This window comes from Micropterus salmoides, unplaced genomic scaffold, assembly GCF_014851395.1.
Source record: "Micropterus salmoides isolate LMB-PRFRI ecotype aquatic unplaced genomic scaffold, ASM1485139v1 Ms_hic_scaffold_12, whole genome shotgun sequence".
NCBI classification, from domain to species: domain Eukaryota; kingdom Metazoa; phylum Chordata; class Actinopteri; order Centrarchiformes; family Centrarchidae; genus Micropterus; species Micropterus salmoides.
Genome location: NW_024040263.1, coordinates 16,717,862 through 16,732,857, shown reverse-complemented (window position 1 = coordinate 16,732,857; position 14,996 = coordinate 16,717,862). Strand labels below are relative to the sequence as shown.

General features: G+C 41.0%; 1 protein-coding gene across 1 annotated transcript; it reads right to left on the bottom strand.

Moving 5' to 3' along the window:
• Positions 1-10,450: 10,450 nt before the first annotated feature.
• LOC119899233 lies at positions 10,451-14,566 on the bottom strand. Its single transcript, XM_038713737.1, has 4 exons — positions 14,385-14,566; positions 12,316-12,811; positions 11,752-11,888; positions 10,451-11,374 (listed from the first exon to the last, which is right to left on the bottom strand). Exons 1-4 carry the CDS (start codon positions 14,413-14,415, stop codon positions 11,199-11,201), a joined length of 840 nt encoding a protein of 279 aa, XP_038569665.1. The 5' UTR covers positions 14,416-14,566; the 3' UTR covers positions 10,451-11,198.
• Positions 14,567-14,996: the final 430 nt, after the last annotated feature.

Genomic DNA, 14,996 nt, shown 5'->3' with positions numbered 1-14,996 from the left:
TAATGGAGCCCTGCACTCGATTTGCAACTGATCGGCATTGCGAGGTTGTGTGTGAAGACAGAAAACAAGTAAAACGAACTCGGGCAGCAATGGAGGCCAACAAGGTGTGTGAGTGTGGGAGTTGAAAGGCTTGTTCCAAGGCCCAAAAGGTAGAGAGACTGGAGAAAAAGTGAGAGAGGTTTGTGAGATGAGAGACAAGACGACCGAGTCGAAGGCTTGAAGAACAAGGACAGAGGGAGAAGAGATCAAGGCATGAATCAGAGAGGGGGGCTAAAATGCAAAAAGAAAAAAGCACCTTCAACAATGGCTGCACTGGAGGAAAAGGAAAAGTTTGATACACTTGTTCGATTTACTGCTGACAGCTAGATAATAAGATCGATAGCACTCATGTTTGTATGCTCAATATGAAGCCACAGCCAGCAGCTGATTAGCTTATCTTAGCATAAATACTGGACAAAGACCAAGCCTGGCTTGGCCCAAAGTTTAAAACGTCTGCCTACCTGCCACCTTTAAAGCTCACTAATCACAAATTTTGTCACAGTGAGGGTTGCCATGCACCCAGCGAAGACTCCAGGAAGTCACTGCACTCGGCCAAGAAATAGTCCGGCACAGAACCCCCCGGTAAAACCACAACTTGCCATTTTCCACATGTCAGTGACAAGCGTTGCTTTTGTATCCTCGGACAGAGTTAGGCTAGTCTTTTCTACCCGTTTCCAGTCTTTGTGCCAGGCTAAGCTAAGAGGCTGCTGTAGCTAAGTGTACAGACACACGGGAGTGGAATCAATCTTCTCTCGGCAAAAGCATACTTAAATCCTCACCCTTCTCCTCCTTCCTTCTCTGCCCTCCACAGATCAGCCCTGCTGTGCTTTTCACATTTGCAAGTGATGATGGCCAGGTTTTAAGTCTGCCTGTTAAATTTCAGCGGCAGACCCCCTTAACACACAGGGACACGCATGCCTGCTGACTCACCAACCTGCTCGTCTGTCACAGTGATTAAGTGTGATCAATGCGGCGCAGCAACCAAGGCTGTGCTAATGTACAATAATATGACCTGTAAAAAAGGAGTTGGCTGAGACAAAGAGAAAGTCAGATAGACTTAACGTAGGCTCTAAATTAAAGGCTGTTGCTTCGATGCTATATAATGGACACGGTCAAGGTCCAAGGTGTTTATATACATGGTGTGTAGGCACACCAGAATACACTCAACATGGACACTGTATGTAGAAATGTGGTAAAAAGTACAGATAATTTAACTGTGCCCTGATAAATGTGTGTGGAAGTATACTGTACTGTCTAAATATGTGAGTGTATGGGAACGTGTCTGTGTGACCGCAGGGACAGACGGAGAAAGAAAGAAAGAAAGAGCGAAGGGAGAGAGAAAGTGGGACAGACAGCAGCGACACAAGCTCTTAACTCTCCCCTCTCCTGCTTCATCCTTCCCTCGTTTTCCTCTCTTCTGCCACTGAGGGGAAGCGAAGGAGGTCACCCACTCCTACAAGCACTCAATCAACCTGCCGCCGACCTTGCTCGTCCTGGATACAGTGCCCGCTCCCTCCATTTGTCTGCCTGCTATGCTGCCATCCCGCTGCCATGTCTCTGCAGCCGGTGCCAGGTTACACCGCGACGAGCACAGAGGTGCCGTTCCACCAGATGTCCACTTCTCTGCCCCTGCTGTGCCAATATCCAACGGCAGGCAGCTCTGTTTTACGTCAAGGCGTTGTGTTAGGAGAAGTCTTTGACAGGGATCAAGACAAAACATGTCCAGGTTAATTAGTATGTGGGGGATCGTTTCCCTCTTTATAGGCAATGCTGGTGTACGGCTGGAAAGTGATTTATTCATTATGAAGGGATGGTTTTTGGTAAACTGGATGCTTGCCAGAGTGAAACAGAGTGAACGAGCGAGAGGCATTCCTTAACAGTGTTGTGAATAAATTAACATGTATATTAGGCTTCATTCAGGAACACACTTTCACTGATAACCAACCAGAACCAATGCAACAGCTCAACAATAATCTGCTGCAATCCGTCAGGAAATTACTTTACAGAAACAAAATATAAAAATTAGTCCTGCAAGTAACAATTATTTAAACAAATTAATAATACAACATCAGAAACTGGGCTAAAACTACCAGTTACTTTCACTATTGAATAATTTGTAGGTAATTTCTTGATTAATCACTTTTTTTTAGTCACAATTTCCCAACTTCTTGAAATTGAATCTCAAAAATCCAAATATATTCAGTTTACGATGATATTAAACTCCAAGTGAGAATCTAGATCCGATGAGTGTTTCACGCTTTTGATTACTGCCATTTCAATTTCTGTTGATCAACTGATCGATCTGTTTTTAAAGCTCTAACTACAAAATAGTGACTTACAATTTTCCAAAACCCAAGTAGATACACTCAAATTGCTTGTTTTGTACAAACAGACCAAAGGCCACAAGTATTCAGCTAATTATCATGAAAGACTAAAGAAATCAGACAACGTTTGGCATTTTTGCTTAAAAGATGATTGACCGGTTATCAAAATAGTTGCAGATTCAATTTCTGATTAATCCAATAATTGTTTCAGCCCTAATCAAAATCATCACATTTGTACACTTTTGTATCTGTCAATCTTGAAAGAAGAGACTCCTGAAGAGCAAGTAACATTTAACTAAACTAACATGTGGTGTGTGACAGCCACTGATTTGAACACAGGTGAATGACATGACTGAATTACTTTAGGAGAAAGTGTCACCACCAAATCCAGGCAGCGTGCCAACACAGCAGACAGCCAAAAAACATACTGCAATGCAGGATTCTGCATGTCATTGTTAAATGAAAGGAGCTTCTCATCGACACACTGTCACTCCATGACTTGACTTTGGACGATGTGTTGTGTTTTCCAATGCATGTAAAGGGTAGGGAAGGCTCACTGTGTCAACCACAACACAATATTCTGAAGTCAGACTTGTATTACAAGACAATTACCCGATACTGTAATAAAGGAGGAAACAGCTGAACTCAACCGCCGGCTACTGCTGAGGTGAAAATTAACACACAAGGCCGCAGATATCTCTATCAGCTGTGACAGTCAGGTCACATTCCTTTGTTATGTGCTGTCTGACAGGCCTTCCCCCACGGAAAGTTAGTTGTAACTGTGGATACAGCTGCAAAGATGGCTCCACTGACCACAGCTACAAAAGGCATGGAAAGACAACACATGGGCTGAGACAGAGGCGAGGGAGGAGGGAGGGCGGAAAAAACGTTTTCTGAATGGATGGCAGGAGAAGTTGAAGAAACTTGGACTTGTATTAGTTCAGTTTGTAGATTGTGTGTGTGTGTGTGTGAGAAAAAAAGGGAGAGGCAGACAGAGACAGGAAAGAGAATGTAATTCATCTTTAAAAAGGGCAGATTCCTGGGTGATGTATGGTGTGTAGAGTGTGTGTGTTTGTTTATTGTAGAAATGGGCGTGGGAGGTTGGAAGCTAGCGAGCTACAACTCCCCTTATCGCTCCGCAGAGCAATGTGTAGAATGAGAGTTCTGGGTTCTGCCCTGCTGATCAAAGACACACAGAGAGGCCGATATAAAAATCTTCCTTTTCAGCTCTCTCTCAAACACACACACACACACACACACACACACACCAAATGGCATGTTGGCTAATGCTATGAGCAATCACTCCTCACTGAATAAAATGCAGAGGGAGTTCAGCTTAATATGCGAGTTGGACATTTTTAATGAAGACCACCACCTGTTTTTTTTTTACATGAGCCTGTCCTGAGTCCACTGTACCGTATACGGAAGAGTCAGTTTCGTTGCATCTCACACTGCACAGGATTAGAGCTCAACTACTGGTTATTTTCATGATCGATTAATCTGATCCTTGTTTATTTGGGGTAATAATAATTACTTGTTTAGCCTAGAAAATGTCAGAAAATAATGAAAAATGCCCATCACAATTTTCTTGAGCCTAATGGTTATGTGTTCAAACGGCATTTTCTATCAAAAACACAAAGATAGAATTTACAAAGATAAATAAAATGGAGAAAAGCAGAGAATCCTCAAATCTGAGCAACGACAGGAGCGTACTCGATCATCAATATAGTCGGTAATTTTCTCTCGCTTGACTAATATATTAATTGACTAATTGCTTCAGCCCTACAAAGGATTCATAACTCAATTAATAATTTCAATGCGTTAAACTGGAGCAGAACGTTTGGCCACCGCATCATACAGAGACAGACACTATAAACCTAGGTTGCCTGATGAGATTAACTACAGTAAAGTTATGAATTATACAAAGGAGTTGTAAATGTGTAACTCTGACTATATCACTTTACACTAGACAGTCTCAACTGTAATTCAGACGCGGGTCTCATCATAATGACACATAATGTGCGCACAGACCCAGGGGTCTGACACTACGTGATTGCCTGTGTGGGTGTGCATGTGTATGAGAAGGTGTGAGAGAGGGAGTGTGTATTTGTGCGTATGAAGTCCCTATAGAGTCACGGTTCTGCTTCTCAGACTAACAGTACGTCTGCGTGTTAATTCAAAAAAGAAATAGCAGCAGAGTGTACGCCTCCTAATAAGCAGTATGCCTTGTCTGTCTCCCCATCTCGTCTCGCTACTTCTTTCACTCACTCCGCTCTGCTTTCCCACCTGTCCATCTGCTCCCTTCGCCGTCTCCCTCCGTTCCTCTGTAATGCACGTCTATCTGCATGTGTTCATTCCTTCGCTGCATGTCACCCTTTTCTCTCCACACCCTCTCTTTCTCTATGTGCTCCCTCCCTATTACTCTGCTCCTTCTTTTTCCTCCTTTCATGTGTCACAGCCTCCTCCTCCTCCCCCCCTCACTCCCTGTCTCCTTTCTTGTATGTGAGCTGTGGGTCTGCGTGGTCCTTGTTATCCAGCACCTATCCAGACATCCCTCGGCTGGGAAGCCAGACAGGCAACCGGGCAGACAGGATGACAAAAGATGACCAGAGAGAAGGAAAGACTGACCAGCCCACCAGCTACTGCGGCGAGACTGACAGGCACAAGAAAGGCAAACCTCCCCCCCCTCCCCCCCCAAAAAAACCACGTAACTGAATGGGAGACGTCCAGAGAGGCAGCACTGATACACCTGACCAAGTAGTCTGAGAAGAAGACAGGCTGTCAGTTAGAGACTGCCAAACAGGTAGGAAGACAGATACAGGCAGAGAAGTAAGAGGTAGACAGGTAGGCAGAGCAGCCAGACAAGCAGGTCGTCACAGGCTGGTGGGTAGCAGCCAGCCGAGCTACGAGCCCAGCATCCCAACAGGCCAGAGGGTCCGTAGCTGCACGGCTGACAAACACTGCCTCTGTCTGGGCCTGGCATAGTACTGCAGGTATTAAATGACGCCCACATGGAGACGGATAACCCTTTAATTACTGCATGTTCTGCCGAAGACTCAAAAGAAGACATCATCTCCTCCTAAAACCTGAAGTAGGGCTTGGGGTTTGGATATTGGTGGAATGGAGCACAGAATAGTAAACATTAAGCTCAATATGAGCCTGGGCTTCAAGTCAACATAAATCATTCAAGATGTTAGCAATTTGAAATTTAAATCAGTTTAAAACAGCTTCAGCTCTTCAACTGCTTGATAGCAGAGCTGAAATGGCGATCAGAGAACAAGAGAACAATTCTGCACCACGTTTGATAATTTAATTGTCAAGTAAAAGTAAAAATGGCAACAAAAAAAAAAAGGCTCATTCTTAAATTAGATATATTTGCTGCTTTAGTTATTTTCTTTGATAGTGAAATTTAATACCTTTGAGCTCTGGACTGTTGGTCTGACCAAACAATCTGTGTGACTACGCCAACTTGCATATAAGGGAGTTGTGTTGGACAGTTTTCACTATTTGATATATTATATGCCACACAATGAATAAATTACACAAGAAAATCCCTGTCTGATTAAATAACAATTACTACTTGATAGACTTAGTATAAGGTGAGAAAATAAAGTATCTTCCAATCTCAAAAAACTGACATTTTTAAAGACATAGCTAACTTAGACACAGTCCCAGTAGCTTCCAAAACAAAGCCTTCAAAGTGGAACTGCAGCCAATTTAAAATTAAATGATTAGTCCTATGAAGAGTAAAGGAGGCCATGAACAAGTCTAAATGAGAGCAAAACTGGTCTGAGACTTTACAAACTGTAAAAGGAGACTAACTAGACTACAAATTCTTAAATATTTTTAAGCATGAAATGTACCCATAACCCTGGAAAATGACCCTGGCAATGTCATATTTTCCTTTTCTTTCTTTTAATTTCTGTTTTGATGTCGTGTTGAACACTCAAGGAAGGCACATTTTTTCTATCTCACTTCACAGAGACAGTTCTGAGTGAGTTGCCATAACTGAAGTCAGGAGGAATCTCTCAGATGCATTTCCTGAACGCTACCCTAATAAAACTTATAGCCATCATGTTACAACAAGAATGTCCTAGAATAGCATTACAGTGACACTCAGGAAGTGAATTTACCAGACGCAGGCTTGTAGCACTGCATTGTAGCATTGCTCCAGTTTCACCATATGGTGAAGATTTCACTCCAGGCGAACGCCCTCTGATTCCAATCACTCTGACTCAGCAAAATATGTTGCCCTTCCTCTGTTCACCAGATGTGGCAACGATTTCTTTCAGAACAAGCCATCCAAAAACACTAAATATGCTAAAACTTAATGACAGCACCCCGAGTTCTAAAATATAAACACCAATAAAGTAGCTAACGGTTCAAGCCCACAGATGATTTAGTATGTAACTAGTTTGCTAACCCAGTTTGAAGAACTGTCAGGAGCATTGCAGCACATTTTCTTGTTTCATCAAACAGTTTAGAAAGAGTGTGCTTGGTCATTGGGCCTTTATAGTCACTGCTGCCAGCTATTTCCACAGGCTATCTGCATTTTTTTGTTGGTGGTCTGTCACCCAGATATCTACACCCTGGCTGTCTTCCTACTGGGCCAAGTCACAATGACAGGAAACCATGAACTTTCTTCTTTGGGAGTGATACAATTGGCTTTATGGAACCTCAGAAAAAAATCAATGTGCTCACATCCTCGTAGCCTAAAACAAGCCATTAAATAACTCTCCACTATTTCAAAAAAGTTTAGAGAATTTAAAGTGCCAAGGAGTCATTAAATTTAACACTGCCAAATTTCTGTAAGAAAAATCCCAAATTAAATAACACTGGCAAGGATCTAGCCTGACTGAGGCAAATTTTCCAAAAGGGCCTTGTAGTTTCCATCTTTTACCAATTTTCACTACTGGACTGCAGATAATTGTTCAAAGTTACCGGAATGCCTACTCCCCAAAACAGCCAATTTATTTATGTTGTTGTACTGGTGAGCTCCGGCTGTGGTTTGCTAACCACAGGCATCTTCCTGTACTTGCCAACATACCGTTAAAACATCAACTAAAAGAAGGCACAGAAAATGACCGGACACACTGAGTAGAGAGATGAAAAAGCCATGACTGGAGGTGAGTCACAGAGGAGAAAAAGAGAGCCAAGTGCCTGTCTGAACTGGGTGTACAATTTACCACGCACTGCAGGAGGTCATTTAAAGGAGATCGAAGTGGGACAGGATCCTATTGATACAGCACGTATTTCTTGCCGTTTGTATGGAAGAATCTGAAGGACAGAGAATTTTCTTTGGTGGTCATGCCCTCAATGGTGACATAATTGCACCCTGTATCGATTTTAGATTAGGTGGACTAATGCATGTTGATATGATATACAAATTCATTCTGTTCTTTGGTTTAAGTTGAATTACTTTGGCTAAGGTTGGCCTTCAGACTTAATATTGTGCAGTTTCTTATATATCAGATTTCTTTTCTTCCAAATAAGTATGAATTTCCTGGAGGGCACAGCGTATTTGTGCCCATCTGCCTTGAATAGAATAGGAGCTCCCATGCATGTTAAACCTGAGACTGATGAATTACAGCATATTTCACGTTCACAAAGTGTTTGAAATCATCACTATGCGAATTTCATAATTGGCCAACATCATATGAATTTTAATATTTTAAGATACCCAAACTCTTCTGATACCTTGTTTTAATTGTCATCACATCAGACCAAACACAACAATGTGTTAGTGCATCTCCCAGTACTCTCCCTGACCCTGTCTGTGGCACTCTGCCCATTGGTTCCTGCTAAAATAGTAAAATATTTAAAAAAAAAAGGTTCCAAATATATAACAGTAGATACATTTTTTTAAAAGGTTCAGTGACTTTCTAAAACAGCTAGGCAGTGTGGTTTTTAGCAAATGTTACTTAAACAGGGGTTATTGGTTAATTGGATGAATATACATTTGGTGCTCTGGTAAGTATAGCAGCAGAATGGTGCAGGTGGGATTAACTCAAAATAAACTACAGTTCATCATAATGAAGGAATATGTCATAGTAGGAAAGTACATCTCATTGTTATTAAAACACTTATTGGTAGGATCAATTCATTGCTGGTTTGGTCTTTACATGGCATCTGTACACTGAGAACAATATACAGTAGAATATCAACAAAACTTGTCATTTAACTTGAACTGACCACTTGTACCTATAACTCACGTAAGTACATAGTTAACAGGAAGGAGTTGTAAATTAGGACCGCAAAGTTTGAATAATGTCTATCTACTACTGCAGTGTATTTGCTTTTGTCCGCTGCAGGAGGTTAAACCGACCACAATCCCCCTTCCTGTCTCTTCCTGTGCCAGGCTAACAAACCATTATGCTGCCAGATCAATCAAGATGCTGAATGCTGGATGACTGGTCACACTGGAACCAGATTAAATAACTGGTGGTGATTCACATCTGAGAAATGCAGCGCTGAGGGCCCAGAGCTTCCGAAAGAGTGCTGGGAAATGTAATGTGTATTATATATGTATCAGTATCTGGTTATCAATATAATCATAAATGACCTGGGTGGGTCAGCATACTACCAATACAAATGTGCAAATTTCCATCTAATGTACTTAACTTCAATTAAAACATGACCTACAAGCAACGCGCTGAATTTGACTCATACCATAACAGCATTGTGGACGTAGGAGGGCAAGCAGGGCCGGTCACAGTTCAGACACTGGATGTGGAGAAAGGGTCCATTGAGACATATAGGGACATTAATCACTCACCAGGATTACAACATGTATGAGGCACGCTATTTCTTAACAATGTAACTCTTGATACCAACCCTACAATATTATAATGCAATACTAGTACAGCTAATGCAGCATTCAAGGGGAAATTTCTTTTTAAATGATGCTAGTCAAGAGCTAAAAACTGAAATAGCATAGAATGTGAGCCGCTCCGATGACAATGAATAACAGATGGGTGTTGTGAACAGACTGATGGAGGGGAATTTAAAATGAGGAAACGGGCACATATTATTATTAGTGAGAAGCATTCACTGCTAAACAAAACATGGATTGAAAAATGGTGCAACACTTAAAGAAGCAGCTTCATAATCTCATGATGACATGACATTTCATTCTGGGTTTTCTGGTTTCTGGGTCTGGGAGAGTTATTCGTGCTCACAAATATTTATTAAACTGTCTAAGATCAAACAAATATGTGAATTCTGCTCTGGACAACTGAAGCACCTCAAGAAAACCCACGTAAGAAACACAGGGGCATGCCATTCTCAAGTGTCAGAAACTCCTATGAACAGTTCCCTAGGACGTTCACATAAGGTGCTCAGTGACCGTTCAATCCCCTCATTTTGTGAAAGTGTACAGAAGACTACAACATCATCATCATCTTCCCCTCCAGCCCTTAGCATCAACAATGAAATTCACACCGAAGGCTGGGGAACATCAAAAGCTCCTTCATCTCTTTGACAGTGACGGGTCTGATGTTGCATACTTTTGCTTGAAAAAGAAAACCCCACAACAAACCCAGAGCTCTACTTAAAATACAACTACAAAGTCTCATTAGTGTGCATGACTGTGGATTTCACCAGATTATGACCTCAATCTATTATTGACATGGTGCCTGTGGACATAAATGATTTAGTATTACTAGATGACATTAATCAGCTTAGTAACAGTTGCCTGTAACTCCACCTTCAGTTGCGTTCTGAATTAAACTCCAGGGAGAAAAGGGGTTGGAAGAGTATGCAAGTAAGTGCTTGTGTCTCCCAAGTCCTTGGGAATGAACCCACTGAACTCCCAAAGGTGTTTGGGACCAAAAAATCGGACACCAACTCTCCCATCTAGTGGCCAAAATCTGTCATCGCTTCTGAAATCTCTGAAATGGAAATGGTAGGGTTTAAACCAGGCAACATGAGTAAATCTGTTGGTTTGTGTGGTAAAATGGGAGTGAGAGATCTACACAGAGGTGGATCTACTCATCCTGGACTGCCCTGCTACACATGTAAACCTCATTTATGACTGTAGCAGTGAAACTGTAGATAGACTGTAGCAGTGAAGAGATAAACATGCATGGTTTGTAGAAGAAATTTTGATTTATTGTTGTGAAAATGAAAATCTAAATAGGCAGATAACAATGAGACAATGAGTTTTCATTACATAATCAAACCATGATTTCTTGGTTAAGCTCACTGCCCCAAACTAAAATAGTTGCTTAACGTACTTGTTGTGAACATGTGCAATTTATAAACCATAAAATTGATCGTATAGCTCAGAAAGAGCAACTTATGACAACAGTGTTCCCATTTCTGGCATCTTAAAACACAACAAAACCTTTAGATAAAAACTATTCAGTTCAGTTGTTGGAAGACTTGCAAAATTATGAAGCTATGAAATGGAGGAACAGCAAATGCATGACCACTTTCAGTAACAAGTCACTGAACGGGCACATATTGAATGGTAGTTACCTAAAATCATTTCTTAAGACCACAGAAGCTAAGAAATTAATATGTTAAAACAAAGATAAAATATAAATATAAATGATAAAATAAAACCTATGATTTAAAAAAAACAAAAAAACAACCAACCTAGACTGCACCCTACAATTTTTGACCTATGGTTAACCTATTTGATTTTGAAGCTTTGCTTAAACACTAAACTAGAGTTTTAAATTTAATGTATTCCTCTAATGTTTCAGATGAGGGAAAACAAATGTGCACAGTGCCAATAAGGGCTAACTACGCTCACAGCAGAACTCCTTAGTCAACTGTGGTACGTGAACATTGATTTCTAGAAATCCTCTAACACAACAGCATACGTCTGGCTTACTCATCAGCATCTGCGAACTGGTCTTGCTCAGTGGGAATGCTGTAGCTGAACCATTGCATAGGGCGTGGGTGGTGTCGGGCTGGGCTGTAATTGGCTGTCACCGGCAGGTCAACTGTGTCCCTTTCTATAAGCGTCAAATCCCGCAGAGCAAAATGGAGCACATCTTCTGGACCTGGAGGAGGCAAAGAACACAAGTAAAACATTTGCACATGACCCAACTCTGAAAAACAGCTTTGAACCCCAGCCTGAGCAGCAATAGCTTGTAGTGAGACAAACCTTGAAGCCTAACCTTCAAGATGAAATTGACCATTAGCAATACTTGCTCATAGCATTTTTAAGCTCAAATCTAACTCATTTTGTCCAGATACAAGGCGGTAAGTTCAACTTGGTTCCAGCAGATTGAGACATAAACGTCAGCTTCCAGCAGTCGAAAAACAATGCCTTAAGACTGAAAATGTATATATACTGACGAGCATTATGTATTTCAGGCATTTTGTGTAGGCTAGTATCAATCCAGAGCTGTGGAGGAATAAATGTTTTTGTCTTTACCATATGGTCTGACCCCAAAAGGCATTTTTTCCCAGTCAGTCAGTGTGACCTCTTTGATCTCATTCTCCCAGTCTTCCTCCTCTTTCGGTGGGACCAGTGGGGGTGTCGAGTTCTCCAGACAGGCGGCCTCAGTGCCTCTATAAAAAGATTGTAGAATGCTTAAGTCAGTTTGAGACCTATCAGTCAGGCAAATTTCTTCTTTGCCTAGATACCAAGGAAAATCAGGAAAATCTTTATCCGACACTGTAGTTGTTTCTTGTCAATCCATGTTCATTAACTATTTCGTCAGGGAGCAGTGGGAGCTATTACCGGGACAGTTCTACATTTTTAGGAAAACATTTATTTGCTAAAAACATTGAGGAAGTATCTTTTATTCTACATCACGCTAATGCATTTTTCTGTAGCCTTTCCAACGGAACAGATATATTTCCATTTTAACCAATGCAATTGTATACAACAGCTCACACTAAAGTCATATAGGGAAAATTGAAAGGTGTGAGTGTGCATGAATTAATTTTGGACCGAATGATTTTATTCAAAGCAGCTGTAAGGTTGCTGGCGCACCTCTTCTTACGTCTGAATATCTTTCTTCTTCTCTGTTTCTTTGCTGTTGCTGACGGGCTGGGCTCTGGTGCCATTTGGTCAGAATTACAGGGCAAATCAACAGTGTCTAGACTGGTGGCACAATTCACTGAGATCCCACCTGGAAAGCCAGCACTGCAGACCCGGCCATCTGCTGAGGCATCGCCGACAACTGAAATCGTGCTTCCTTGTTTCCTGAATGTCCTCTGGGGTGCTCTTTTCCAACTCTTGCCCTTGTACCCATGGTTAATATAACCATTAACCATGCATTGTGATTTGGTACCATTCAGTGTGCCAGCTGGTGTGTTCTCACTCGTTCTAGTGTCAGCGGCTGGGCAGCCATTACGAACAACGGCTCCATTAACCAAACCTGTGCCTGGGACCTGACCGCTGACCTGACCATTGGCTTTACAGGTTCTGCGACTCATTCCTCTTCTTCGACCCTCATTGTTCATACCATTCTGAGGCATCGCGTCACCTGTATGGTTGGAGGGCTTGATGTAAGTGCAAAGAATTAAAGAAAACTAAACTCGATAATAATAAAAAGATTTTTACAGTGGAACACAATGTTTCACAAGTCACAAATAGATTAAGTACACATACACACAATATATATATATATATACATATACATACATACATACATACATACACACACACACAATCAGAGAGGCCTGCACAGCACATCCTGGTTGTGCTGGTCAAAATAAATCCAAATAATAATAAAACCAGTAAATGTATCTTTCACACTAGAATATCTTAAAATATATTGCAATGTACTAGTGTGAAATGCAATATGTATTTATGTATACATGTACTACACATTTCTTTAACATACACTGTAAATGTGTTTTTGATGCACTTGCAAGGCTACAGCCAACGGAGAAGCAAGGTGGGAGGAATTATTTTGTGCTTCCAGGGTTATGGAAGTAAGAGTCTTGTTTATTTTCTGCATCGACTTGAATGACATGAATTTTTGATGGCTAGCAGTTATTGCCAGTGCTTGGATGGGCTATGCTTCATGGAAACCTGTTAATACACAGTTTAAAATCATTTGGATTATGAGTCAATGTTGCGCCTCTGCTTGACTTCTTGATAGCAACAGTGGCTAAGGCTCACGGGTATGTAGTATTTAAGCCATTCACCAAACCAAACTGAAAAAAAAACACACAATTTCTCAGAAACTGTATAGAAATAATTAGAAAAACTACTGGCCACACCATAAGCCTATAGTATAACTCATCCAACAGACTTGCATGTCTTCATATTGAGGAACACTGAGGATAGAAAACCCAAATGGGAATTACAGTAACGTTATATCTCCCTTTTTACTAAGCAGAGTACATTTACTGCGCCCAGATCGATTTTGAATGAATATCTTCTTGGCCATTTTTTTCAAGTTTTGAGACTTAGCTGCCTCTATTTATAAAATGAAGTCTGGTAAAATGTTTCTTTAGGCAGCAGCTTTATAATGATAAACTGACTTAATTGTGAAGCTGACCCTGAAGCAGCATGGTATGACTAATGTTAACGGTACTATACTAATGATATCACTCTTAGCTAACCTTTTCTAGAAGCTATTAATTTGATCTTTAGTCACATTTTTTGAGGATCTTTTTCACTCTTGGTCCTTCAGTTACTGGGATTCAAAACTTAGGACACCGTCTTGTTTGATAGTAAGCCATGTTCCCTTCAAACACACTTTGTAACGTTTACAGCTATAACGTTACTAGTAGTAACATTATAGTACATTCAAGGACTCTTTCCAACTCAGATGAAAGCTATCACTTTGGCTCTGTGCTGTGTTTATATAAAGTTAATGCTAACAGCTAGCCAGCTAGGTACCTGCTGCGGCAGGCTAAAGTCCCCCATTAGCTAGCATTGTGATTGACCCGCTAACTGTTAACCGTTGTGTCGCCTGTTGACAGGTAATGGGCTTTAACACAAATTACAGTTTACAGCACAGATAAAGGAAAATCTCAATGAAGCAACCAAACCAGTAATTTAAATCCTAAATCAATTCAGTTTAATTTAGCTAAGTTAAGTCTTACCTGTAACGTTACCGTGGACTGCAGCAAGCATCCACCCGTGTAGCGCACACCAAGCGGCTCATCAAGATTGTGGGGATGGGACATAGGAATGGGTGGCGCCGGAACATAAATAAACATGACATTGTTATATATGATTTGGCAAGATATGTTTTCATACAAAAATGGCGTTATAGGAATACCCCAACGCAAACACACAGTCTGTTTAGAGAAATAATCATAATTTTGCTAACACCATTTAGCCTTAAAAGGCATGTTGATGATCCAACAGTGACCTCCAGCGACAGAAAAGTAACTTCTCAGACAACTCCTGCAACATGTTCTATGGCCATTTCTCAGAAACACTAAATGTGCTCCAAATCAGTTATGTCGCTGCAGACAGGTTTTAAAAGCCATTTGGAAAGTCTCCCGAATTAAATACCAGCTTTCAATTAACAGTGTCTTCCAGCTGTGGGGCCTGCTCATCATGCCATCTCTCAAAGTCCCTGTTACTTGCCAAAATAACAAAAAACACTAGGTGGCACTTAATCTCTTTGCCACTTCATAGTATTAAAAATATTACCTTGACATGACCCTGCTTGAATCATATTTTCCCAATGGCATTAACTGACACAA